General features: G+C 45.0%; 1 protein-coding gene across 1 annotated transcript in view; it reads left to right on the top strand.

Moving 5' to 3' along the window:
• The window catches only part of XKR4 (XK related 4), a 65,508-nt gene extending 39,437 nt beyond the window's left edge, over nucleotides 1-26,071 (top strand). The window contains exon 2 of the mRNA XM_009904122.2: nucleotides 24,384-26,071. Within this exon, the coding sequence (XP_009902424.1) occupies nucleotides 24,384-25,330 (947 nt within the window). The 3' untranslated portion in view covers nucleotides 25,331-26,071. The remainder of the gene's footprint in view (nucleotides 1-24,383) is intronic.
• The last annotated feature ends 1,905 nt before the right edge of the window (nucleotides 26,072-27,976 follow it).

The raw sequence follows: 27,976 nt of genomic DNA, 5'->3' as shown, positions 1-27,976 counted from the left end.
TGGAGCTGTTCAGCCTGGAGAAGAGAAGGCTCCAGGGAGACCTAATGGCAACCTTCCAGTACCTCAAGAGGGAAACAAGAAGGCTGCAAAGGGACTGTTTATAAAGGCCTGCAGCAATAGGACAAGGGGTAATGGGTTGAGATTAGAGACAAGTAGATCTGAATTGGATGTTAGGAACAAGTTATTTACCATGAGGTGGTGGAATACTGCAACAAGCTGCCCAGGGAGGTAGTTGAGGCCCCATCCCAGGAGATACTCAAGGTCAGGCTTGACAAAGCTCTGAGCAACCTGATCTAGTGGAGGATGTCCCTGCTGACTGCATGGGAGTTGGACTGGTTGACCTTTGGAGGTCCCTTCCAAACCATTCTGTATTAGGCAGCATGTAGCAGGTTGTCTTCCACCTGTGCCTAGTTTCTTACAGTGCTACTCAAGAAATCTGCATTTGTTTTAGCTCAGGCTGTAGCATGTTAAGTTTTTTAGCTCTTGAGGTCCCCAGTTGAATCTGCTAGGATTTGATCAACACAGATGTCCTTATGGGAGTAGGAACAGACTGCAGCTACGTAGTGCTTCGGTGCTAGATAAAACTTCACATAAAACTTTACCATTAGAAAATGCACAGCTTACACTTAGTTCAGAAACTGCACCCAACATAAACATAAAAATGTAAATGAAAACAGGAGCCCTGCACAAATCCAGATGAAAACCCTTAGGTGAATTGGTTTCTATTCTGCTCACTGAAAAGTGAAAATGAGTTTTCAGACTCGAGGGTCTCTCCCTTAATACACCTTAGCACAGAGATGCCTGTCAACTCATAAAAAGGAGCTGTTGGTTTTAGCATACTAGTTCCAGACCTGTTTGATAGCCAGGATCTAAATCAAACAGAGCTTTATGCCTTGGGCTGTGCCTGGGTAAACCTTGCTGTTTAATTAAGCAACTGTACCAGAGATCATCCACATCATTTAAATGCTGCAGTGCTTCTTTTAAGTGTTTTCCTGGTAGCCAAAGAACACTTGGGGGGGTTGTCAATGAAAGCAACACTGGAATTAGAAATAAAGCAAGTTACTGCATGGTTAATTACTCTTTGCATTTAACTCTTCTTAACTAAGGAGCTATTTGGCTCTTAAAATTTACCAGGACTACAAGGCTGTATAGAAACATAGAATCACAGAATCAGCCAGGTTGGAAAAGACCTCAGAGATCATCAAGTCCAACCTATTACCTAATACCTAACACCTCATGACTAACTAACTAGTCCAGAACAGAGAATAATGATGATGCAAGCTTTCACTATAGGGGTTGGGGGGGTTCTACTAATGTATCTTTGATAGAATAGAATAGAATAGAATAGAATAGAATAGAATAGAATAGAATAGAATAGAATAGAATAGAATAGACTTTTGAGATCATCCAGTCCAACCTATCATCCAACACCATCTAATCAACTAAACCATAGCAGCAAGCACCCCATCCAGTCTCTTCTTAAACACCTCCCTGGGCAGCCCATTCCAATGGCCAGTCTCTCTTTCTGGGAAGAACTTCTTCCTAACATCCAGCCTAAAACTCCTCTGGTGCAGCTTGAGACTGTGTGCTCTTGTTCTGGTGCTGGCCAGCCAGGAAAAGAGACCAAACCCCCCTGGCTACAATCTCCTTACACGTAGTTGGAGACAGCATTAAGGTCTCCCCTGAGCCCCCTCTTCTCTAGGCTAAGCAACACCAGCTCCCTCAGCCTCTCCTCACAGGGCTTGTGCTATAAGCAAGGTATTGAAGCTATAGCTTGAATAGTTACAAAAGAGTTCACAAGCAGAACTGCCTTGGAAGGCTGCTTTGAATGGTCATCAGCTGGGCCATTCCTCACCGAGCTGTTTTGAAGATTAGATAGCTCAGGTCTACACTGCCCCAAAACCTGTACCAGAAAGACACCAGTCACTGATTCAACTTCTATCATTGCATGTTCTAAAATCTCTTTCACCTACCAGACTGTGAAGGCCATGCAGCCTGTAGTTTGTTGGAGAGTGTGAGTTCTTCTGAAATGAAGCAGATTAAGCTCTTAGGCTCTGCACAAAACCTCTCGACGTTTGGTGGTGAGAGTCTTGGCTATTTTCTGAGTTGCTTTTCCTCCACTTTTTAATGGAGGTCTTTCAAGAGGAGCTGCCAGGGTAATTTTGGCTTTTGGTTTCCATCAGCTTCTCTGATTGGGATCTGAATGTGGGAAATAAGTTGCGTGAACCCGTTCACACCTGCCTGGCAGCGGAAGGAGCAAGTTATAGACTCTAATTCCTCCAGACATGTGAGAAGTTGTGCATTACTATTATGAAAGAGATGTTGCAGGTCCTGACAGGGTGGGTAGCGTGGTCCTTACCTTGCTCTGGTTTTGTCCTCTGGCAGGACCTCATGAGTAGCTGTGGGTAATTGCCTTCCTGTCTGTTTAATGTGGGTTGTGAGTAGATGTGATGTACTGCCAGCTGTGTGGTGTTCTGTAGGAGGGATGTATGAATCAATCCAGACTGAAAGGTGATAAATGGAGAAAAGCTGGCAGAGACAGCAAGGGATCATATGGATATTAGCCAACAAGGATGACATGATTTGTATCACAGGGGTATATATAGGCCTCCTTCTGCTCTGCCTACCTAGAACCAAATGCAATTCCTCCCACTCCTAAGTGGCCACTTCAGTGCAACCTCTTGCTGTCATTGCACAGAGCTCAGTCTCTCACCTTCTCACACACACACAGCAGAGCAGATACCAATATAATTCAGGAAACAAGACCTTCCCATCTTCTGCCTTTCAAGTAACATGCCAGAACAACAGCTGTTGTCACTTCCAAGCTGAGTAATTTGGTGCAACCCATCTCTTACTGTTACAGCTGGTGTTGCTGAAGCACTGCAACTCCATTGACAGGAGTAAGTGCCTTGGGCCAAATACTCTTCATGACTAACTGAGCTCTAGACTGTCTCCTGCATGATCCATTGAGGCCTGTATAAGTCATCTTACCAACTCTGTAAAGTTCATCTTGAGCATAAGGTATTTCTAGAGGGAGCTTGGTGTAGTGCCTAGGATTTTATTTAATCTCACATTTGTCAGAGCATTTATTGTTGGAAAGGGTGGGGGGAGACATGACAGGATTGTCTGTGAAATTAAATGACATGAAAATACCTACACCCTGGGGTGGAAACCTTGATGTGCTAAGAATCTGAATAATGCCTTAGTTAATAACTCTTTGTAAGAAAACAATGACTCCTATGTGTGGTTTTGATATCAGCTGACTGAAAGATATATTTATGACCCATAAAGATAAGATGATAAGGTAAGGTAAGGTAAGATAAGATAAGATAGATAAGATGTATTTATAAGATAAGCTATATTTATGACCCATGGATCAGATGCAAGAAAGAAATAAGTTGGCAATCATTTCAGTCCCTAGAATATAGAATCACAGAATGGTTTGGGTTGGAAGGGACCTCCAAAGTCTATCTAGTCCAACCCCTCTGCAGTGTGCACTGGATCAGGTTGCTCAGAGCCTTGTTGAGCCTGTCCTTGAATACCTCCAGGGATGGGGTCTCAATTACCTCCCTGAGCGACCTGTTCCAATGTCCCACCAGCCTCATGGTAAAGAGCTTGTTCTTATCCAATCTAAATCTGCTCCTCTCTAATTTCAACCCATTGCCCCTCATCCTATCACTGCAGGCCTTTGTAAACAGTCCTCCAAGCTTCTTGTAGCCAGTGGGGAGTTTCCTAATTCAACCTGTAGAAATACTTGTGTGGAACTGCTAGTAGAAAATAAGAATTGGTTGCATGAGCCCTGCTGCTGGTGTGCGTGTCACCAACCCCTTCCAAAGGCAATTGGAGCAGCTGGTTCACAATCTCATACTGGAATAGCTCTAGGGCAAACACTTTTTTGTGATTGCCTCATTACCAAAATGGGTTCTAGGACAATTGTCCAAGTAGGCAGCAGTTAGAGACTTTAAGGGCAGCAGGTCCTGCGTGCATTTTGTTGACTACACCATGTTCTTCAGCCAATTCAACATAATCACTCCTCTTACAAGCAGACTGACTATTCTCTGTCCTTCCTGTTGTCTGGAAAGATAATCCAGCCATAAAAGAAACTCAAGTAAGCAGGGGGAATGGCTGCTTTTTGCCTTCTGTGGTACAAAATGTTCCAATTTTGGGTTTCATTTTTCCCCTGTTTTCTTAACTACTTTGATTCTTATAGAATCATAGCATCAATAAGGCTGGAAAAGACCTCAAAGATCATCAAGTCCAACCTATCACCCAACACCTCATGACTACTAAATCATGGCACCAAGCGCCACATCCAATCCCCTCTTGAACACCTCCAGGGATGGCGACTCCACCACCTCCCTGGGCAGCACATTCCAATGGCCAACAACTCTCTCTGGGAAGAACTTTCTGCTCACCTTGAGCCTAAACCTCCCCTGATGCAGTTTGAGACTGTGTCCTCTTGTTCTGGTGCTGGTTGCCTGGGAGAAGAGACCAACCCCCTCCTGGCTACAACCTCCCTTCAGGTAGTTGTAGAGAGCAAGAAGGTCTCCCCCAAGCCCCTTCTTTTCCAGGCTAAGCAACCCCAGCTCCCTCAGCCTCTCCTCACAGGGCTGTGCTCCAGACCCCTCCCCAGCTTTGTTGCCCTTCTCTGGACACATTCAAGTGTCTCAATGTCCTTCTTAAATTGAGGAGCCCAGAACTGGACACAGGACTCAACGTGTGGCCTAACCAGCGCTAAGTACAGGGCACAATGACTTCCCTGCTCCTGCTGGTCACACTATTTCTGATGCAGGCCAGGATGCCATTGGCCTTCTTGGCCAGCTGGGCACACTGCTGGCTCATGTTTAGCCAGCTGTTAATCAGCACTCCCAGGTCCCTTTCTGTTGGGCTGCTCTCCAGCCACTCTGACCCCAGCCTGTAGCACTGCATGGGGTTGTTGTGACCAAAGTGCAGCACCTGGCACTTGGACTTGTTGAATGTCATCATGTTGAACTCTGCCCATCTGTCCAGCCTGTCAAGGTCCCTCTGCAGGGCCCTTCTGCCCTCTAACTGATCAACACCAGCTCCCAACTTGGTGTTGTCTGCAGGGACATCTTTAACTAGATCAGGTTGCTCAGAACCCCAGCCTGATTTGTAATGTCTCCAGGCATGGGGCCTCTACCACCTCCCCAAGCAACCTGTTCCAGTGTTTCACCACCCTCATGGTGAAGAACATGTATTATACATGCAGAAACGTCCTTTTATTCTCATCCTTAGGGGGTTTATTGAGAAGTTGTATCATTTTCTCCCTCAACTTTCTGACTGGAACAGCCCACTGTGCAGCAGAAAAAAATCTGGCGTTGTTTTTTGTCCACCCTCCACCAGGGATGAGTCAATCCTACAGCGCCTGATTCAGCTCTGCAGTCTCTTCTTTGTCCTACTGGCAGCTCCTCTTCTCATTCTTGGAGGCCAAAAGTAGATGTGTTGTTACACTGAAGACACTGGACACATGTGGGGCATGTTTACAGCCTTCTCTGACAACTAAAAACTCAAATTATTTGCATCTGCTAGGAACTTGTTAGTGCAGTGAGCAGTGCCCAGGGGCTTGCAGGGTTTTTGGTACAAGATCTGATGACTAAGAAGGGAAGTTAGCAGATGGTAGGTTCAGATGTGGCTTTTCATAGAGGCTATACCTAAAGAGTGGGGCTCCTTGCTGTGTTCTGGGTGATAAATGCTATACAAGTCCAAAGAGAAGGTGGGAGCAGACATGGAAGAGAAAGAGAATTGAAGGTAGCTAAAACATGAATCCAGATTTGGCTGTCCTGTTGGTGTGACTGATCTGGGCCACTGCCAGATGCACCTTTGCCTGTGGCAACTCCTGTCTTCTTCACCTTTCTTCTTTGGTATTTATGCATAAGAGAGGCTTTTCTCTTGCTTTGCTATTAAAAAATAATGAGTCACCAGCACTGTTATTTGGAGGTAATCAGGTACTTAAAAAAGACTCTAACAAATTGAGAAATTATCACAAGATGGTGCCTCTGGCTGATGATTCAGACACCTAAGTATTACACAGTTGCCCATACTTATAGCAACCAAATAAGCAAGCATCCACTCCTGCAGACTCATCAATACTTATTGCCACTCAACAGCAAGACCTAGGTCTCCATCACCCTAATTCTCCTGCCTAAAGGATGCTATGCATTCCTGCAGAGATTTCATCAGCCATATGAAAGCTTTAAGTGGTCCTGTCAGGACCATTACCTTTGAGGATGCTCCCTCAAGCATCATGAAGCCAGCCACACTCATGTAAAGCCCAGTGAGCCAGCAAAGACTGCCAGAAAGGTTGTCAAAGGGTGGGGGAACATCAATACACAAGGAAATGGTTCTGCAGAGCTGCAGAGCCCCAGTCATAGCAGCACAGGACCACACACCATACTGGCTGGTCTGAAAAGAAGATACTAGAGATGGATTAGCTTCACTGGTAAGCCTAAATCTGCCTATATGCAATTAGCTTGTTCTTCTGTTTTGGCCTGCACAAGGCAGAACATCTTCCTTTTGAATTTACAAGGCAGAACATCTTCCTTTTGACTTTACTTTCTCTCTTAGAAACCCTTAAGGGCAACATTTGCTTTCAAACACTCTCCAAGCAAAAAGAAGTTGTAGATGTGAACATGAGTGAATGGCTTTTCCTTGGGTTCCTTTGTTTTCTCTGCCAGTGTCTTTAATGATCAGATGGTGTTTCTATTACATTTCTATATAGAAGTCTGGTTCTGCAGAGTTAACATGCCACGGACAGATTGTTTGCCCCTCTGAGCTGTACTTTTGTGACCACAGAATCACAGAGTGGTTTGGGTTGAAAAAGACCTTAAAGATCATCCAGCACTAACCCTTCAGCCATGGGCAGGGACACCTTCTACCGGGCCAGGCTGCTCAAAGCCCCATCCAGCTTGGCCTTGAACACTTCCAGGGAGGGAAATATCATAGAATCATAGAATCAATAAGGTTGGAAAAGACCTCAGAGATCATCAAGTCCAACCTATCACCCAACACCTCCTGACAAACTAAACCATGGCTTCAAGTGACACATCCAATCCCCTCTTGAACACCTCCAGGGATGGCGACTCCACCACCTCCCTGGGCAGCATATTCCAATGGCAAATAACCCCCTCTGTGAAGAACTTTCTCCTCACCTTGAGCCTAAACCTCCCCTGGTGCAGCTTGAGACTGTGTCCTCTTGTTCTGGTGCTGGTTGCCTGGGAGAAGAGACCAACCCCCTCCTGGCTACAACCTCCCTTCAGGTAGTTGTAGACAGCAGGAAGGTCTCCCCTGAGCCTCTTCCTTTCCAGGCTAAACAACCCCAGCTCCCTCAGCCTCTCCTCGTCGGGCTGTGCTTCAGACCTCTCCCCAGCCTCGTTTCCCTTCTCTGGACACGCTCTGGGCACTGCATGCATTCCAAGACTTATTGATGGGCTTAAGGGAAGAAGCTCAATGCTTTCTGTAAAGAATTCTTGACCCTGGAATAATCTCCTCTTCTTGCCAAGAGAAGAGAGAGCCTTGTAGAAAAGAAAGGACCTGAGTCATGGGAGAGATGGATTCACCTTTCAGCTTTTCCCAGACGCCATTCTGTTGGTTTGGGCACTTGTAGTTTCACAGGAATTAGGGTCCAACTGTCTGTATATCCTTGTCCATTAAGTTTTACCCAGCTATCTTACACCAAGCTTAAAGACTTGAGTCAGGCTGCCTTTGATTTCTAAAGGCACCTAACCTATCCACATGGAGAGAATGGGATGAGCTGATGGTTCTTCAGTTCCCAAAGTATGGAATGGGATGGGATGGGATGGAATGGAATGGAATGGAATGGAATGGAATGGAATGGAATGGAATGGAATGGAATGGAATGGAATGGAATGGAATGGAATAGACCAGGTTGGAAGAGACCTATATCAAAGAAACTGCTGAAATAGTCAACATCTCCCAAAGAAGTCTGTTTAAGTCTCCATTTCTGATTAACAAACTAGAAATAGAGACATAATAATACTTCACAAGGATGTCTGAGGTTCAACCCTAGATACTGAGGAGGCTTTAATTGAGAGAGTTGTTTGGTAGTGTGGGCTCTGTTAGATGGAAGAGGAGTACATCACAAACTGGATTTACTGACACTCAGCTCACACTTGCTGAGGAGATTGTCTCAGGACAGATGAGGGTGAGACATGTTTATTTTGAGTTTGCACCAAATTAGACCTTGAAAGCCTTTTGGAGAATTTTTGCCTGCTTGCCTAGGCTGACTGTGCTAGATGCCTTATGCTTTTGAACTAATACTGTATATCACACTGTATCCATGCTAATATAAATAATTGATTACTTGGAATAAATATTCATGATCTCAGACACAAAACTCACTCAGGATTCAGTCAGTTGCGAGCCCGTTCCCAGTCTTAGCATCCATATCATTGACCTTCCTGCAATAACCCTGCAGATTCCCCATCCCAGCCTTTCAAGCTGTGAATTTACATCCAAATATGCAGCTGTCTCCTTTCCTGACATGCCCACAGCTCTTCCTCTCTGGTGCTGTCTGCAGCCAGTTGGCATCCACAGGATGTCAGAGCACATCACGGCTGAGGAGGGTTAACCTTTCCCAACTGTTTGCCTCCATATGTGACCAGTTTTTGCAGCACTGCAGTACCGTGGCACAACCTCTAAGTATAGCCTTTAGATGTGTTTCTAGGAACACTGACTTATAAATAAATACAGTTGACAGTCTGCTGATCAAAAGCCTATATTTACCACAGAGAAGTTGACATGGTGTCATGTAGCATTTGGCAATTAACCTTGAGGATTTCTGAACCCTGTTGAATGGTTGTTGGGTGGTTGTTTGTTGGTTTTTTTTCCTGAGCAAAACCCAAATTCTTTGGAGAAAAAAATCATTCTGGCACATCTTTCCTTTGGATTGGAGAGGATAATCACAAACAGCAAGGGGACAATAGTAATTTCCTCTCTGTCAGAATCATGGGTAGGGGTTTGGAATGTTTTCTGGGTTGGATGTTTGATGTTTCAGCCAGATGTGAAGCCGTTCGTGTTGATGCTTCCTCTGTTCCTCTGTATTCAGTTAATTCAGAAGAAAAGTTGGCCATGTCTACCTCCTTTTTTTTCTATGCCCTATGACTGCCAGTAACATATCTGGTCAGATGGGGGGATGGTGCTGTGCTTTGGGCAAAAATGACCCTGGGAGGTTATGCCAGAAAGTTCATAGAATCACGGAATCAGTCAGGGTTGGAAGGGACCACAAGGATCATCCAGTTCCAACCCCCCTGCCATGGGCAGGGACACCTCATGCTAGATCAGGCTGGCCAACTCCTCATCCAATCTGGTCTTAAACACCTCCAGGGCTGGGGCCTCAACCACCTCCCTGGACAACCCATTCCAGGGCTTCACCGCTCTCACAGTGAAGAACTTCCTCCTCACATCCAGCCTGAATCTCCCCACCTCCAGCTTCATTCCATTCCCCCTAGTCCTATCACTACCTGAGATCCTGAGAAGTCCTTCCCCAGCCTTCTTGTAGCCCCCTTCAGATACTGGAAGGTCACAATAAGGTCACCTTGGAGCCTTCTCTTCTCCAGACTGAACAGCCCCAACTCTTTAAGTCTGTCCTCACAGGAGAGGTGCTCCAGCCCTCTGATCATCCTTGGTGGCCCTTCTCTGGACACCTTCCAGCATGTTCACATCCCTCTTGTAATAGAGGCTCCAGAACTGGATGCAGTACTCCACGTGGGGTCTCCTCAGAGCTGAGTAGAGGGGGAGAATCCCCTCCCTTGCCCTGCTGGCCACACTTCTCTTGCTGCAGCCCAGGATCTGATTGGCTTTCTGGGCTGCAAGTGCACATTGAGAGCTCATGTTGAGCTTCTCCTCCACCAGCACCCCCAAGTCTCTCTCCTCAGGGCTGCTTTCCAGCCAGTCCCTGCCCAGCCTGGATTTGTGCCTGGGATTGCCTCCACCCAGATGCAGGACCCTGCACTTGGTCTTGTTGAACCTCATGAGGTTGGCTTGTGCCCACTTCTCCAGCCTGTCCAGGTCCCTCTGGATGGCATCCCTTCCCTCCAGTGTGTCTGCTGCACCACACAGCTTGGTGTCATCAGCAAACTTGCTGAGGGTGCCCTCAATGCCACTGTCCATGGCACCCACAAAGATGTTGAACAAGTCTGGTCCCAGGACTGATCCCTGAGGGACTCTGCTTGTCACTGGCCTCCACTGGGACATGGACCATTGACAGCCACTCTTTGGGTGCAGCCATCAAGCCAGTTCTGTATCCATCTAGTGCTCCACCCATCAAACCCATGTGTCACCAGCTTGGAGACCAGGATGTGGTGTGGGACAGTGTCGAAGTTGCCTGCTCTCTGCTTTGAGTACATGGTGAATGAGTGTGCCTCTTTGCACTGGCCTGGATTTCCTGGTAGGTAGTTCCACCTATCTACACCTGTGGCTGGTTAGCATGCAGCATTTGTGCACTTCATGGCAAAAAAAAAGGTACATTCCTATATGGCTGCTCATGTCTTCAGTGGTTGGAAAGGGACCTTCCACCTTTCCATGCTCACTTTGCAGGGTTTAGTGACAGCCATGGGCTGCTGCAAAGGATTAGCAATTTGTCAAAGAACTTCTGCTCTATAAATATATTGACCTCTGAATGATGATGTGTTTTCCCTCCTGGGAGGTTGTTCTAATGGTGCTTTTACCTCGTCTTGGCTGTTTTATTGATTTCTGCTGTTGTTTAAGCAGGAGCTTTAGCACAGAGAAAAGGCAAGTTAATGGGTGCCTGACTGACCAAAAGCAGAAAAAGATATACAGGTTTCTTAGCTAGATAAAGCCTCTTTGTCTGCCCCTGGAACCAGCAGGGAAAGGCTGAAAATTAAAAAGTTAGCAGAAGAAACCTGCCATTGAAAACATAGTGCAAGTCTTGGGGAAAGTGTAATTTTCCCAGGCAGGCAGTGAATATGTCCTCAGCAAGGGACCAGGTCAATGTGCCCTCAGGTTACATTTCCAGAGCTGTAACTGAATGGGAACTGGCACTGAGGATTCAACATAATGGGGGTTTTTGAGCTGTAATAGAGATCTCACAGCAAAACTTCATGTCAGTGTTATTTTTAAATGTGGAGATCTTAGCCCATAGGATTTCATCTGAAGGGCTTTCATGTCTCGTTCCCACTGACATCAGGGGGCTTAAACACCTAAATACTGCCAGAGAGCAGAGTGCAAGTTACTTTTGAAAGTGGAGCCAGAACTTTTCACAAATTTCAAGTAAAACCTTTCTGCTGATGGAATTAACATGACTGCAGTCCTGCTGTGTTGCGTGTCGCCTTTGCACCGCGTTGTGCAGTGGCTCGCCGTTCCGCGAGCAGCAGCACGAAGTGTTGCCCCTAAGATGAAACACAGTCAGCGGCACAAGGAAGAGAATGTTGTTAACAAACAGCTCTTTGTGTTCCTTTCTTCGCATGTGACTATGTGCCTGTACTGAAAGCAGTTCTGGGGAGCCTTGTGTTTCCTCTGGGAAAGGATCACAGGGGGTTTCTAGTCACAACTATTAAGCCTTTGCTCCTCTTTCTTTCCTCCCACCCTCTTTCCCCACCTTCTTTCTCAACCATTTAGCCTAGGTAGTTTTCTGGGGCTTTGATGCTGTGTAGCTGAGGAAAGAGGCTTGCATTGCTTGGCAGGATGACCCGGTTCACAAATGCAGGCACTCCCTCCCACCACCCAGCAGCCCTTAATTCACAGCCAGGGACTGCAGGAGAGCTTTGCAGTGTGCAGCTATCCCTTGATGCTCTAGAAGGCGAGTAGCTGTTCCCTCCTGTGCAGAGAGCATGGCCCTGGGAAAGGCAGCGTGGCCACGCTCCTCCAGAGCTCATCAGCTGAATCAATAGTCCTTTAAAACTGTTAGCAGCAAAGGCCAATGACAGCCACCTTCAAGCTGCTTTAATTTATACCAGCCTCCTGTATTGGCAAAAATCTGTCACTCCAGCTGCTTTGGGGGCTGAGGACCTACATTTCCTGTGACAGATGTGTGATTATTTATGCATTTGTCTTCAAAGGTACAAAGCGAGCTTTGGTTGATTTCATCTCAAAAAAAAACCCACAAAACCAAACCAAACCAAAAACCACAAAAAAGCCCAACCACCCCCAAATCATCAAACTAATTACATGAACAGTTTCTTTCATTAGTTGTCATTTTAGCCAAGGTGTGCAGTGGTGGCTTTTCGGGATGCAAAGGCGTCCTGTGCTGTGGATGCCTGCTGCAGGCAGCCCACCTGGATTGGCATCCCATTTTGTTCCTCAGTTCTTTTATCCTGCATGCCTTCTAAAGTCACTTAGCACACAAATTGGCTACTTCAATTCCTTTTTCCTGGGTGGTGTTTGCAGTTTCTGAAATGCAGTGTGGGGTGCTGGCTTATTAATCAGTTTGCTTTCACTGTCACTCAAAGTGACTGCACGACTCGATTCCCTGCTGGGGGAGAGGGGGAAAAAAATGAACAGAGAAGCTGCCAATCAAGTTTACCAAACAGCCCAACAATAGAGAAACTGCAAGCCCAGAATATTCTCCAGTTTCTGTAATTATACCCTGTGCAGAGGAATAATTGTGTGATAGCCTGGCATTCATTTTGTGAGCTTAAGTGCTCACATTATAGACTTCTATTCTGAGGACATTATTATCATGCAGTAACAACTCTGTTCAGGTTGGTGATACCTACTGTACAGCAGCTTTTTATAGACTCAGGGGGATTTGTTAGCGTCCTGCTTACAAATCTGTCAATAAAATAGCTGCTTGATTCCTGCTCTAAACAGAGAAAAGAATCATTTTAAGATAAGTGGCAAATCTTTGCCTCCATTCATCTTTCAGAAAATATGGATTTCAGGCAATGTCCTTGCTTAGCCAGTGCTGCTATTCAGCTGCTATTTAAACAGCAGAATATATCCACTGCAGCAACAAGTACAGGAGCGCCAGATGTGACTGTGCTGGAATGTGCCACTGGCCAGAAATGATAAGTGCAAGTCAAAGTGTTTGATGGAATAATGGTGCTAAATACTTCAGAGAAGGCATTTTCAAAAGGCCTGTAAGGATTTAGTGAAGCAAATCCTGCTACTGATCTGTGGAGTGTGTGCTCACAAATACCCAGATGAGGAAAGCTATTGAAGTTTTTACACTTCTGTAGAACTAATCTAAGAAGAATTCGCTCATCTCAGAAGTTCTGCCAGTGAATTTGCATGAATCCCATTAGAAGATTGTTTGCACAAATGTGAAGTCTTGAACAGATCTGTCACTGCTGTGATAATCCTGTGAGCAGCATCTAAGGTTGGGGAAACTTCTTTCTCCTGTCCTCACCCAAAGATGTGCCAATGTTTGTGGCAGGTGTTGGCAGCACGCCTGGAAGACAGTGGTTAGGTGCTGCCTTGGGTGAGCACAGGCACAGAGCTTCACCTGCAGATGCAAGAAGATAGATTAGACACTTCTTCATCTAGGATGTAGAAAGCTGGCAATTTGATAAGATGGTTTTATTTATGTAGCTCTGGGGGGCAAAAAGCCTAATGATGGTCATTCTGAAGTGTGGTTATTCTAACCATGTGCTGGTAAGGATGAAACCTCTGTCGCTGCCCAGGACTGGCTAATTTGAAAACATTTTCTCCTTGTTGCTTTGACTCATTTTCAAAGCCCAGTTGCTCTTGTTAGATTGAATGGAACTCAACAGGCTTCCCAAACAAAGAAGTTGTTGATCTCTTTGGTAACCTGCTCACACAGCAAACAACTTTCCAAAGACCCAACCCTACCCTGATAAGCTATCTCTAGCAGTGCAGGCACAGACTGCAGTGCTGGCTCCTGGACAATGGTGGATAATCATAGAATCACCAAGGTTGGAAAAGACCTCAAAGATCATCAAGTCCAACCTGTCACCCAACACCTCATGACTACTAAACCACAGCACCAAGTGCCACATCCAATCCCCTTCTGAACACCTCCAGGGATGGTGACTCCACCACCTCCCTGGGCAGCCCATTCCAATGGCTAACAACTCTCTCTGCGAAGAACTTTCTCCTCACCTCCAGCCTAAACTTCCCCTGGCACTTTGTCCTCTTATTCTTCTGGTGGTTACCTCAGAGAAGAGACCAACCACCACATGGCTACAACCACCCTTCACATAGTTGTAGAGAGCAATAAGGTCTCCCCTGAGCCTCCTCTTCTCCAGGCTGAACAATCCCAGCTCCCTCAGCCTCTCCTCATAGGGCTTGTGCTCCATAAGCACAGCACGAAGGCAGACAGCTAATTTATTGTTTGAAAGCTTGGCCAAAGAGGCTGCTGTGAAGTGGTACTAAGGTGCTCCTGAAGGCTTGTACCTTGTGGCTGGGGTAATAGACTCTGCTTCCAAACTCGAGGGCTCCTTCTCTTCGGCAGGTTTTGCACGCTGGCATTTCAGGCACAGCATTCAGCCCCTCTTGCCCTGCTCCATCCAGCAGGAAAATGGATGCCATACTGACATTCTTCATGAGCTATTTTAAGAATGATGTAATGACTGAAGAGAATACTAAAATATTTTAAGAAAGGGTGTTAGATCTGCAAAGCATTGTTACAATATCCCATTCACAGGAGCAGGCACCTTCTGGGAGCTAATACCTTGCTCAGCTTGAATAACTCAGATGAATACAATGGAGCTGTAAGGGGGAAATTTTGTCACCTTTTCAGCGCAGATAAAGGAGAGGGAATCTTATACTGGGGACAGAAATAATGTGTTTTACTAACTGAATATTGGCAGGCACATCCCTTGCAGGAACATCACTCACATTTCCTGTAGGCCTCCGAGATAGGCAGGTTGTGAACTCTTCGTGCAGTTGCACTGCAAATGGGATGTGCAGAGATTACAGCCATTACTTTGTCCATTTTCATGTTAAATTGGGAATTTCTGGATCTGGATGCTCTGTGAATAGCATAAATTATTTTCATGCAGAAAGAAAAACCGTGTGACAGCAAACAATTCTATTCCTGCATTCTCTGGACCTTTACCTTGAGTATTTGACTGTTGTATTCAGGTTTTTTTCTCAGCTCATTGTGAGAAAGAGAGGTAATAAAAATGAAGCGAGGCACGGGGCAGGGGTGATTCTGGTGACATAATTCAGCAAGGAGGAGAATTAATCAGAATAGAAGGAAGTGAATTGAAATGCCCTAGATAATGAGGGTTGCTTTGGAAAAAGAAGGAAGAAGTGAATGCCCTTGCTCACTTGCTAGTTATTCCCACAAGCTGACTTTTGTCCTCAGTGTGACATCTCATATTAAAATATAAGGCAGTTAATGAACCCGACACTTCCTTTACAATTAAGAAGAATATGAGTTTCTTATGGAATTCATTGCTGTAGGAGGATCTTTTTAAGAACCCAGCCACCACAGGATTTTGAAAGGACTGGCTGTTAAAAGAAATCAGAAGAGCTGACCTTGGGGAGAAAGTCTGAGAGATGCAGAGAGATGCAACAGAGAGATGCAACCTGTCTATAGTTCTGTACTGCCTGGACACCAGAGCAGTGAGCTGCTACCGGCCTGCTGCTGGGAGGAGTAGGAGATGGCAGCTGCCTAGGTTTTGTGGTAGACTGTGATGTCTTCCTGAACCAGACAGCTATGGTCTCAGCTATGGTACTGTGTCCAGTTCTGGGCCCCTCAGTTTAGGAAAGATGTTGAGTTGCTGGAAGGTGTCCAGAGAAGGGCAACAAAGCTGGGGAGGGGTTTGGAGCACAGCCCTGTGAGGAGAGGCTGAGGGAGCTGGGGTTGCTTAGCCTGGAGAAGAGGAGGCTCAGGGGGGACCTTCTTGCTGTCTACAACTACCTGAAGGAAGGTTGTAGCCAGCTGGGGGTTGTTCTCTTCTCCCAGGCAACCAGCACCAGAACAAGAGGACACAGTCTCAAGCTGCACCAGGGGAGGTTTAGGCTGGATGTTAGGAATAAATTCTTCAGAGAAAGAGAGATTGGCCATTGGAATGTGCTGTCCAGGGAGGTGGTGGAGTCAGCATCACTGGAAGTGGTTACAAAGAGCCTGGATGAGGCACTTGGTGCCATGGTTTAGTTGATTAGATGGTGTTGGGTGATAGGTTGGACTCAATGATCTCAAAGGTCTTTTCCAGCCTGTTTTATTCTGTTCTATTCTAGTCTAGTCTAGTCTAGTCTATTGTAGTCTAGTCTAGTCTAGTCTATTCCAGTCTACTCTATTCTATTCAATGCCTCAGCCATCAATGTGTTTTACCTAAAAGCAGAGGCCTGAGCACCTTCTCCTGGTGCTGGGACAGCCACAAGACTATGGAGACAACAGGTGAGGTGGGTGTGGAAGGGAAGGAGGCCGGTTTGAGGGTTCAGAGCAGCTCTAGAGAAAAAAAAATATAGGGGTTAGGAGACCTGTTGAAAAGCAAGAAATATGAGGAGCACTGAGAAGAGAGTTGCTTGAAAACCTTGCAGATGCAATGATAAAGAGAGGTGTCCTGAGGAACACTTGGGCGGCAGGTGATGCTGAAGGCTTTAAGGGGCAGAAACACTGGAAGGAAAAGCAAAATGAATGAGGTGCTGGAGCCATCACCTATGGCACATATTTTGCAAGAGGAGAAGGAAGCACTGAGTGTCTGAGAAAGCACAAATTGGCTCACATTCCTCCACCTCAATAAACCTTACTTTTCAGGAACAGAGTAGGGAAAAAATGGTCCCAGGGGATATCAATCAACCATTTGGATATAAAAATTCAAGGGACCGATCAGCCCAAAATGTTGGGGAAAGGCTGCAGAAGTAATTTGATCATCTGTATAGATATTTGTGCATAAAAAAAAAAAAGAACAAAGAAAGTTTGGTGGCAAGAAGCCAGGGAAGCTTTTTCAATCTTCTAGACAAGCACTAAGAATGTAGATTAGATTAATTAGATCTTGCAATGAGGTGCAAAATTTTGGCACAAACCACATATAAATATTGAAAAAGCTTTTCAGAGGAAATGTTGAGTCATTATTTCTCCTGGAGTCTTCCAACTGTGCCAGTTTATCTGTCTGTGTGTAGCATAGCAAATCTAAATGTGTCCAGAGAAGGGCAACAAAACTGGGGAGAGGTCTGGAGCTGTGCCCTGTGAGGAGAGGCTGAGGGAGCTGGGGTTGCTTAGCCTGGAGAAGAGGAGGCTCAGGGGAGACCTTATTGCTGTCTACAACTACCTGAAGGAAGGTTGTAGCCAGGAGGGGGTTGGTCTCTTCTCCCAGGCAACCAGCACCAGAACAAGAGGACACAGTCTCAAGCTGCACCAGGGGAGGTTTAGGCTGGATGTTAGGAAGAAGTTCTTCCCAGAAGGAGAGACTGGCCATGGGAATGTGCTGCCCAGGGAGGTGGTGGAGTCACCATCACTGGAGGTGTTTAGGAAGAGACTGGATGGGGTGCTTGGTGCCATGGTTTAGTTGATTAGATGGTGTTGGATGATAGGTTGGACTTGATGATCTTGAAGGTCTTTTCCAACCTGGTTTATTCTATTCTATTCTAGTCTAGTCTATTCCATTCCATTCCATTCTAAATACACTCTGCATATAAAGCATAGACAGCTCCATGACACTTCCCTATGTTCATCACATGGACATGTTCTAGATATATCCAAGACAGGCAGAGCTGTAGTTGTAGAGCTTCCTTACTGATAATGAATGGCTTTAGTGCAAATATTGAAGCCAAAGATATCACCATGAAATCTAAAAATCATCCAAAGCTGAGCATGAGGTAGAAGCAGAATTAATCTCCTGCTTTCCAGAATATGCTGAATGTTTTTTTCAGATGGTGAAGTTAGACTTTGCTTCAATTTACATTGTGTGCACAGCAGGTGAAAATAAGGATTTCCTTTTGGGAGGGAGGAGAGGAGGGTAGTGATCACTCTTCCACTAAGAGGCAAATCAGTCTGTTGAATGAATTATTGTGGAAAGAGATTTGAAGTTTTTCAAAGTCAAAGAAACACCACAACGAGTGAGAACCCTAATATCTCAGTTTGATCCAGGGGAAACTGAAACAGCAGCATGTAGCAGCCAAAGCTAACAGCCCCACTTCTCCCTCTGCTAAGAGGGATTGCACAAATGCTAAATCGATTTCCTTTCCAGAGTGATACTAATTGCCTTTTGTCCCTGGGCACTCCATCAGGCATTACCCTCAGATCTCTTCAGAGCTGCAAAGCTTAGGGAAGCTTAAAAGGCAAACACAGAAAAATGGTTTATATGTATATAAAATATGTCTTGGACAAATCGTGGCAAATAAGCTACTAACTTCAGAATGACTTTAATGTGCACATGGGGAAAATAGCAGCTGGTTAATGAGGCTGAAATGTATCCCCCTTCAGAAAGCCAGTGTGAGTCTAAGGACCACTGTAAGCCAATCCTAAACTTCTGGCTTAGGGAGGTTTAAAGGGAGTCATGGCTCTGTGCTCTCTTTCTGCATGAACCCAGTGTTTCGTTGCCAGTGACCTGGTCCTGTGCTGTTGATTTGTGACAAGGCTTGATGTGAGGTAGTTGGAATATTTCTCATGCCAAAGCTTGTCATGGCTTCTAATCTTCTCTTTGTTGGCCACTGCTAGTGCAATATCCATCAATAAATAAATAGATCTCTGCTGTATTAAGAATATATTTATCCCTTCCTCTTCCAAATCCTCAACAGGCATTTCTAGAGCCAGGGTGAATCTGTGAGGTGTATTTGATGATGATCAGTATCTGTTGGGGAGGGGGAGGGGGGTGGAATTTAGGAGGGAGTTTGGATCCATCAAATACTACTTCTGATATGTTTCAACACATTGCAGCCAGTGTGGTCATTTCAAGCTGGTTTCCTTGTGGGATGCTGATGGAAAACAAATCAGAAAACTCAATTAGTGGTCATTATTTGCATATTCCTGGCTTCAAAACATGTATGTTTTTAAAACACAAGAGCTACTGCATCTTGTCTGGGGCTCTGAGCAACCTGCTTTAGTTGCAGATGTCTCTGCTGACTGCAGGGGAGTTGGACTGGGTGCCCTTTAAAGGCCCCCTGCAACTCAAACCATTCTAAGATTCTATCTGCTGTTGACTCCATGGAAGGTGTCCCTGTGTGCAGTGAGCAGTGCAGGTGGAGCCTTCTCCCATAGATGGTGCCCTCTCTTTAGCTTAGCACTGTGTTCTCTTGCTCCTCAGAGGCAGTGGCAGGGGTTTTGTTCTGCTTGGGCTTGCTGCAGCCTCAAGATAATCCCTTGATTGCTCTGAGCTACTCGCAGCAACCTCAAGACATCAAAAGCACTTTTTGCTCAAAAGAAAAGTACGAATCATGGAAATGAGCCTGGAGTCAGTGGGTATGTTTGTGCTGCACATACTTCACTGGAATATAAAGATACCAAATTACCTAACAGGCAAGGAGTCTAGCTGTGAAAGTACAGAAGCCTAAGTTTAGCCTCCTAACAAGCAAAATGATCTCCTGCTGTCTTGCCAAGCTTGGCAGGATACAGACAGCATGACTACCTGAGTACCTGACGGCTGTCACTGCCTGTGAAGGACTGGTCTTGATTAGTGGCTAATAAGGACTCCTAAGTTGTACCTTATAAATATAATGTGTCTTTAATAGAACAAGCAGCTAACAAATATTTGGAGAAGGTACTTGTGAAGGCAGAGAAGAGATCTTCCAGGATGCTCACTCAGGTAGTAACTGGCCTCAGCCAGCATATTCTGGCAGTGTGACTTCACTTCAAGTATCTTAAGAAATGGATGTAGTGCTGAGGAAATTGGTTTGATGGTAGCAACTTGGCAGTAGCTGAGACTGTGAGCCCTAGAGGAGTGGTTGGACATGATGATCTCAGTGTCTCTTGCAGTCTCAACAGTTCTGTGATTCTCAGACTGTCAGTGTGGAGGCTGGTTCTTGTTCTTCATGAAGAGTGGCTCCACAGGTCACAGTCCTGTCTCCTCTCTTTGTTTCTGGATGGCAAATAAGCCTTCCCACCTGTGGCAGTGAAACTGCCTGCAATGTTACACATTATTTGCTTGCCATTGGGTCTGATATCCTTTTCTCCTGGTGCCACATTAGTGCCTTTAAAGTTTTGGTCTGATAGTGGCAAAAAAAATTGCTTGTAGTTCTTTAGAAATAGGGATAAAGAGGCTTATATGAGCACAGAGTCAGCAAGCGTTCTAATAAATGAATTCTCCTGCTGCAGTAATTCACTTTGTCTCCAAGTATTCCCAGGGAATGACTTACATAGTGACATTTATTAGCAAACTGCTATTTCCATCACTTTTACATTATTGTTCTCATTATTAATTACACTTCTAATAATTCTTTAGTGCCTGGTCTCATCAATAAAGAAAATTGAATGGTGCCCTCGAAGGCATTTAGCCTTATCTTAATTCTGCATCCCTAACAGCATTGCCAATAGCACAAGGGGAAGATCCATGATACTTTAACTGGCAGTTCTTTCCTTTTGTATATTCCCCTGGTGTCTTTTCTCCCCTGCATGCCAGTATCTCTGGAACTGCTCTGTAAAAACCAAGGATGTTTCCCCATTAATGGCTATTTAAAGAACAGAATTACATTGCTATTTTACTTGCTTCTTTCTGTTCCAGACCATGCCTGTGAATTAATTAGCATTAGAACACTGGAAATTCCTATGAATTTTAACATTTGGGTTGGAACATTCTCTGTGCATTACTGAATGATTTTACACCTCCTAATGCAAAACTGATGATATCTCTACAAACCTCTGAGGGAGTGTGTGAGGTCACTGAAGTTAGATTTGCAAAGCAAATGTATGGATTTCTCTCCCACATTCTTCTTTCCTTTGCTGATAAATACTGTTTTTGAGTTCTCATTCAGAGTGGCCCATTTGTATTGAAAGATTCTCTTATCCTTTCTCCTATCCATCTAACTTTCCAAACCTTTCATTTCATGAGGGAAACTAACTGTGTTGTTTCAATACTTCAGACATTCCCACAGGAAATAGAGGAGTTGCGTTTTTAGCTGCTTGTGCTGTCTCCAGAGACCATGGCCACTGAAAGGCAGCCCAGTGTGAAAAGCAAATACCCATGTCAGAAATGAAAGTAACAATTTATACCACCTCTCCTTCCTGTCTTTATTGCTGAGAGTTTATTCTCTCCATGAAGGACTCCAGAAGAAACGTTGGTGTTTTGGCATCCAGGCATCTGCGTGGGAAGAAAACATGATGAAGTTTTACTAACAATCCTCCCTAGAGACTTAAGTTTATCCTGCTTCTGCTGATTGTTGTTGTGTTTTATTATTATTATTATTGAATCATAGAATCAACAAAGTTGGAAAAGACCTCAAAGATCATCAAGTCCAACCTGTCACCTGAGACCTCATGGCACTTGGTGCCATGGTTTGGTCATGAGGTCTGTGGTGACAGGTTGGACTTGATGATCTTTGAGGTCTCTTCCAACCTTGGTGATTCTGTGATGCTAGCAAGTGCCACGTCCAATCCCCTCTTGAACACCTCCAGGGACGGTGACTCCACCACCTCCCACAGCACATTCCAATGGCTAACAAGTCTCTCTGGGAAGAACTTTCTCCTCACCTTGAGCCTAAACCTCCCTGGCACAGCTTGAGACTATGTCCTCTTGTTCTGGTGCTGGTTGCCTGGGAGAAGAGACCAACCCCCAGCTGGCTACAACCTCCCTTCAGGTAGTTGTAGAGAGCAAGAAGGTCTCCCCTGAGCCTCCTCTTCTCCAGGCTAAACAATCTGTTTATTTTAAAAACAAAGGGGTTTAAAATTCGTGGACTCAGGGGAGCTCAAAATGTAATCAGCACCCTGCCGATGGCTGAGGGAGGAGCAGCAGCAAACACAATCCCTCCTGAGAGTGATGAATCCTCTGTGCTACTTGCTGAGCAAAACCTTAGTGTGCTAAACCAGGCTGGATTGCTGAAACAGATTCTTTTCCTTCAGAATTCCCATAATTTAGACTCTGGAATGGGCTGCTCAGGGAGGTGGTGGAGTCACCATCCCTGGAGGTGTTTAAGGAAAGATTGGATGTGGCACTTAGTGGCATGGTCTGGTCGATGTGGTGGTGTTGGCTCATGGGCTGGGCTGGATGATTCCAGCCTCAATGATTCTGGGGTCTGCCTTTTTCTGGTTTCAAATAAACTTTCTTTTTCAGCAGTCAAGAGACATTTAGGCTTGAAATTTACCACTCCATATTAGCAAAATTTGCATGCCATTTATAATATTTAAGTGACACATTCTTGATGGTGAAGCTCTAAAGGAAGCTGTTGGAACAGGGAAGGAAACTACTGCCTGTGCTTCCAGAACCAAAGGGTGGTGAAATGGTTAAACAGCTTTCAACGGCAGACAAAAGGAATGTTTTCTTCATTTCAGTTTGATTTACTTCAGTAACAAATTCAAAGGTAAGGAGCAGCATAGAAATGGAGCAGGCTTGAAGCATTATTATCTTCAAATGTTCTGTGAATCGATTCTAAGTCTGGGACGCTGAGACCTCTGAATTCATCCATTAGCTGTATGCCACATTTGCTCTGGTGATAAACCAGTTTGAAGTGTAAAATGTTTGATACCTTTTTTTCCCTCCCCCTGTACACAACATATTTATTGCCATTCTATTTCAATAATAAATACACCTGGAAGCTGGGCTTTTCCATTTTAATTGAATTCCCATTTCCATCCAAGGCAGCTTGATACAAGCCATAACTAAAGCAAAATTTATCTTCTAGTAAAGAATCATAGAATCAGTCAGGGTTGGAAGGGACCACAAGGATCATCCAGTTCCAACCCCCCTGTCATGGGCAGGGACACCTCACACTAGATCAGGCTGGCCAGAGCCTCATCCAGCCTGGGCTTAAACACCTCCAGGGATGGGGCCTCAACCACCTCCCTGGACAACCCATTCCAGGGCTTCACCACTCTCATGGGAAGAAGAATTATTGCTCCCTTCTAGCAGGAAGCTATGTATGTGTGTTAAGCATTTTAACAATTATGCTGAGCTATATAACTTTTAAAATGGGACTGCAAGGTATTTTTCTGGTAGTTTATGGAAATAAATGAATTTAAAAGTTAGACTCAGTTGCAAAACAACTTTTTAACCAACAGCAACGCAACTGACTCAAGGGAAAAAGAAAAATACAGATACCAAACATGCATAGAAAGGGGTTTTTTTTATTTAATGTAGAGGTCTTTGTATTTTCAACTGAGCAGGAATTATCTTCACAAAAATAATATTTGAGAACCTCATGATAATAGAATTTTAAGTGAATTACATTTGTCATTTGGTTGGTTTCCCAGAAATATGATTGTTCAGGGCCTTGCTAAATAGGCAATTCTCTGATATATGGAAGACACCACCTAATGCTCTGGCTGTATGAGCACTAACTCATAACTCCCTGCTTTAGGAGCATCTAAACTCAAAATCTCAATTCAGTAGAACATTCCAGCATGTATCAAAAATCAATTTGATTTCCAGCTGAAAGAAAATAAAGTTTTGGCATTTCCTGCTTATTAAAATTCTCTTTTACGGTGGCAGAAAGACCCAAACGGGCAACATTTTTTTCTCTCTCTCTCTCTCATCAAAAGCAAGGCAGTTTAGTTTGAATTTGGATGTAACAAGAGTTCTGAAGTAGGTTGGACCTGCTTCAAACAGGTGGGGGTTGGTCTCTTCTCTCAGGCAGCCAACACCAGAACAAGAGGACACAGTCTCAAGCTGCTCCCGGGGAAGTTTAGGCTCGAGGTGAAGAGAAAGTTCTTCACAGAAAGAGTGATTGGCCATTGGAATGTGCTGCTCAGGGAGGTGGTGCAGTCACCATCCCTGGAGGTGTTCAAAAAGGATTGGACATGGCACTTGAAGCCATGCTTTAGTTCTCATGAAGTGCTAGGTGATGGGTAATAGGTTGGAGTTGATGATCTCTGAGGTCTTTTCCAACCTGGTTGATTCTATGATTTTCTGATTCTATTAGTTTAGTTTAAAATGGAGATTTCTGCCCACATTGTTAGTGATGCTGGAACTCCAGAAGACTTGGTTGCTCTATATGAGGCTTCTTGACTGACTTACAAAATCAGAAAACTCCTGTTCTTCCTTTAAAACCAACCCCACAGTAGGTCCTGTTAAATGACACAGCTGACAGACACCTATTCCCTACTTGTTCAAGCTGGGAATGAATTCATTTGTTTCAGACACAAAATCACCAGAGTAACATTTCAGAACACAGTTTGATAGCCACTCTTGTTTGTGTGTATCCAACGCTGTCAGGGCAATGAGGTCTCAGCAGGTCCATTTCTCAGTGCTGGCTGAGTGAAAGGAGAGGGAAGAGGTTTAGTTACGGCAGCGGTGGAGGGAGCATTTAAAGCAGCAGGAATCTTGCCGGTGTCAACCAGGCGCTGATGTGCTAATTATGCCTTAACTGCATCTCCTGTTTACTCCTAGGTCTAACTGCTGCTGCATCTCTTGTGTCCCTGGCTTGGGCTTTGGCTTCCTACCAAAAAGCCCTCCGCGACTCCCGCGATGACAAGAAGCCCATCAGTTACATGGCTGTTATCATCCAGTTTTGCTGGCATTTCTTCACCATTGCGGCGAGGGTCATTACTTTTGCTCTGTTTGCCTCGGTTTTCCAGCTGTACTTTGGGATCTTCATCGTGTTGCACTGGTGCATCATGACCTTCTGGATCGTCCACTGCGAGACGGAGTTTTGCATCACTAAATGGGAGGAGATCGTCTTCGACATGGTGGTTGGGATAATCTACATCTTCAGCTGGTTCAATGTCAAGGAAGGCAGGACACGCTGCAGGCTTTTCATTTACTATTTTGTGATCCTTTTAGAAAACACAGCCTTGAGTGCTCTCTGGTACCTGTACAAGGCCCCCCCGATCTCCGACGCGTTCGCCATACCAGCACTGTGTGTAGTGTTCAGCAGCTTTTTAACGGGCATTGTTTTTATGCTGATGTACTATGCCTTCTTCCACCCCAACGGACCAAGGTTTGGGCAGTCGCCAAGCTGTGCTTGTGAGGACCCTGCCGCCGCCTTCACCCTCCCCCCGGAGGTGGCCACAAACACTCTGAGGTCCATCTCCAACAACCGGAGCGTGACGAGCGAGCGGGATCAGAAATTCGCGGAGAGGGATGGGTGCGTGCCGGTGTTCCAGGTGAGACCCACGGCACCGTCCACGCCTTCCTCCCGCCCGCCAAGGATTGAGGAGTCTGTCATTAAAATCGATCTGTTCAGGAACAGGTACCCAGCCTGGGAGAGGCACGTGTTGGACAGGAGCCTGAGGAAGGCCATCTTAGCGTTTGAATGTTCCCCTGCTCCTCCGCGGCTACAGTATAAAGACGATGCCCTGATCCAGGAGCGCTTGGAGTACGAAACCACCTTGTAAACAAAAACCAAACCGCAGCTTGAAGAAGCTCCGAGCTTACAGTCCACGTTAAGGGGCTGTAGGCGTAACTAAACTGTGTACTACCAGTAGAGCAGCAAGCTGTAGTGTTCTTAGTCTGGCTACCATCATGATTATCATTTGATCCACTGTGTGCAGTCTGTCTGCAGGACACTGATACAGCAGCAGCACCTGAAAGCCTCCGAACCCCCCCAAACCCTGACCCACACAGTTTCTTCAGCTGGGGAAACTCACCCACGACTCCTTGCTGCTATGAAACTCCGACTGCACAGTCCCTAAAATCAGAGCTATAGGGAGGCTCTGAGCAGAGCTTTCAACTTTAGCCAGTAGTGCATTTTATTTTAGAAATGAATGATTGATATTTCCATAAGCAATGGCAAAAAAAAAAAACCCACAAACCCCACACAAAACCAACCCAAACAAACACAAAAAGACATCCCCCCACACCTTTTCAAAAACAACAAAACTGTTGCTTGTTGTGAAAACTGTTTTCTGAGGTCAAAAAAGGAGCATTGGTCATCTTCAACACTCCCATAAATCAACCAGTCAGACTAGACTGAGGGTTGCAAAAATAGGTCTTCATTCAAGCACTACATTGTCATGTTTGTAAGGCTGTCAATGGCAAAGGAACTAAAATCTGATTCATTAAGGTGATGAACATTAATGCTGCCAGAACTGTTTGGGTTTTTGGTTTGTTTGTTGTTTGGCTGTTTTGCTTTGTTTTGTTTTGTTTTGCTTTGGTTTTGGTTTGTTTTTTTTTCCTCTGGGATTTTAAAGTCTTTTCCAATGCAATTTTCAGTTCTTTACTTTCAACAGAAATCCTATGCAGCTCACTTCTGGGTTTTTTTCAGGAGAAGTTAAGGAGCTCTAGCACGTAGTGATGTAAATTAAATGATAATCATGATTCAGTGTTCAGTTTGCAAAAAAAAAACAATACTACTACTAATCCAGTACATGTGTAAAAGAACAGGGAAGTCTACTTTTCATATTCTAAACTTCTTCATTATTTTTTTTTCTGGGAGGACCCCATTCAGATATTTCAGAAGAAACTCCAAGGAGATGAACACACTGAAAGATCTCTCTTTCAGGAGCGAGAACTCGCGATTCGGTGTGTGAATGTACGCAGGGGTGACAAGAGACTGTGCCATGCCATACCCTTCTAGTGCCAAACATTGTAGAACTGCGAGGTTGATGTTGCCTGAGGGACAGCTGACGAGTGGCATGAGCCCTGCCAGAACAAGAAGCAGGAAAGACCAAGCAAGTCCTCAACGTGTAGAGACAGCTGTGATTTCCCACACCCCCCCCCAACCCCCCCAACCTGAGGTGAAAGCCATGGCTTTCAAAGGCTTTCAGCCACCTGTTAGTAAGTATCTTCACCGAAATATAACCTAAGCAAGCTGTGTGGAAGACTCTCTTCTGCCTGGCCAAGGCTTGTGTCCAGACGATGTCTCCAACGCACGTCGAATCTCTTGTAACGGAGCGCTTTGGCTGCAAGCTTTTGGGTTCTAAATACCTCCCTGAATCTGGTCAGTGGTACCCTCCTTTGTGTTAAAAGTATCCCCTGATGGTGCTTTCAGATGCATTCAAGGTGCAAGCCAAAATTTGATAGTATTTTTTTTAAAGCTGGTGCAGAGAGAAAAAAAAGAAACAACAGAACAACAAAACAAACTCATGAATGATTTCAATATTTTTGTAAAGTAAAAACAAAACCACAGAAACAACAACAAAAAAAAACAAACAACAACCACCAAGGTGTGAAAAGGTTGCTTTTTATAAACCTCAGATCTTTTAATACATTTCATTCTCTTTATAGCTTAGATTTTAAGAATTGGTCCATGAATTTTATCAGCTGGCTTTTTGGGGGCAGGTTGCTAGAAACCTGTTTCTCACCACGGCACGGGTTTGTTTTGCAGTGTAATGCCATGTGAAAGCCTACACGGGTACTTTTAGAACTGCTCCAGAAACCCTGGATCCTGCTTCAGATGTCCAGTGGCTTGCAAAGACACCGGGTGATGATTCCCTGAGCATCAATTGGGTTCCAGAAGCAACACTTTGATTCCACGAGCGAGGATTTGCTGTAACTATTTCCGTCCGTTTTAGGAGAGCGAAGCGCAGCCGAAGAGTTTTTACTGTTGTAAGTGGCACTGTCAGGATGGAGAAGACCTGATGGTTGGTGTTGTAATCTTCCCTGTCAGGTACCTCCAGTGCAGTCACTGCTGTACATGCTGCTGGGTAAATGTCAGTCTTTCCTTTTCTTACTCTTTGTACTATGGGATGGCCGAGGTTGCGCAGGCTGTGTGTGTTTGTATCTGTTCAATTAGCCATTTTTAATGTCGACCCCTTTTTTAGCACTGAACCCTTGGATACCTGGCGTGCTTTGCTGGGGACAGTTCCTCACAGCAAAACATCTGTGGAAGTGCAGCAGTCTGCGAGGCAGAGGGAACTTTACGCAGATCAGCAAACACCTGCAAGGGTTTCTGAAGTATTTTCAAGTTCAGCAGTGGCCAACTGCCTCTATAAAAAATGTTTTTAATAAAACAATTCTTTGATAGTCCAAACCTGAAGCTTTGTACAAAGTGATTGCTCTTCCCTCCATGGAGACACAGCTGCTTATTCCAAGAAAAGCAC

The sequence above is a fragment of the Dryobates pubescens genome, chromosome 3, assembly GCF_014839835.1.
Source record: "Dryobates pubescens isolate bDryPub1 chromosome 3, bDryPub1.pri, whole genome shotgun sequence".
Lineage (NCBI taxonomy): Eukaryota > Metazoa > Chordata > Aves > Piciformes > Picidae > Dryobates > Dryobates pubescens.
The sequence above is the reverse complement of the archived record's forward strand: the minus strand, read 5'-3'. Positions and strand labels throughout refer to the sequence as shown.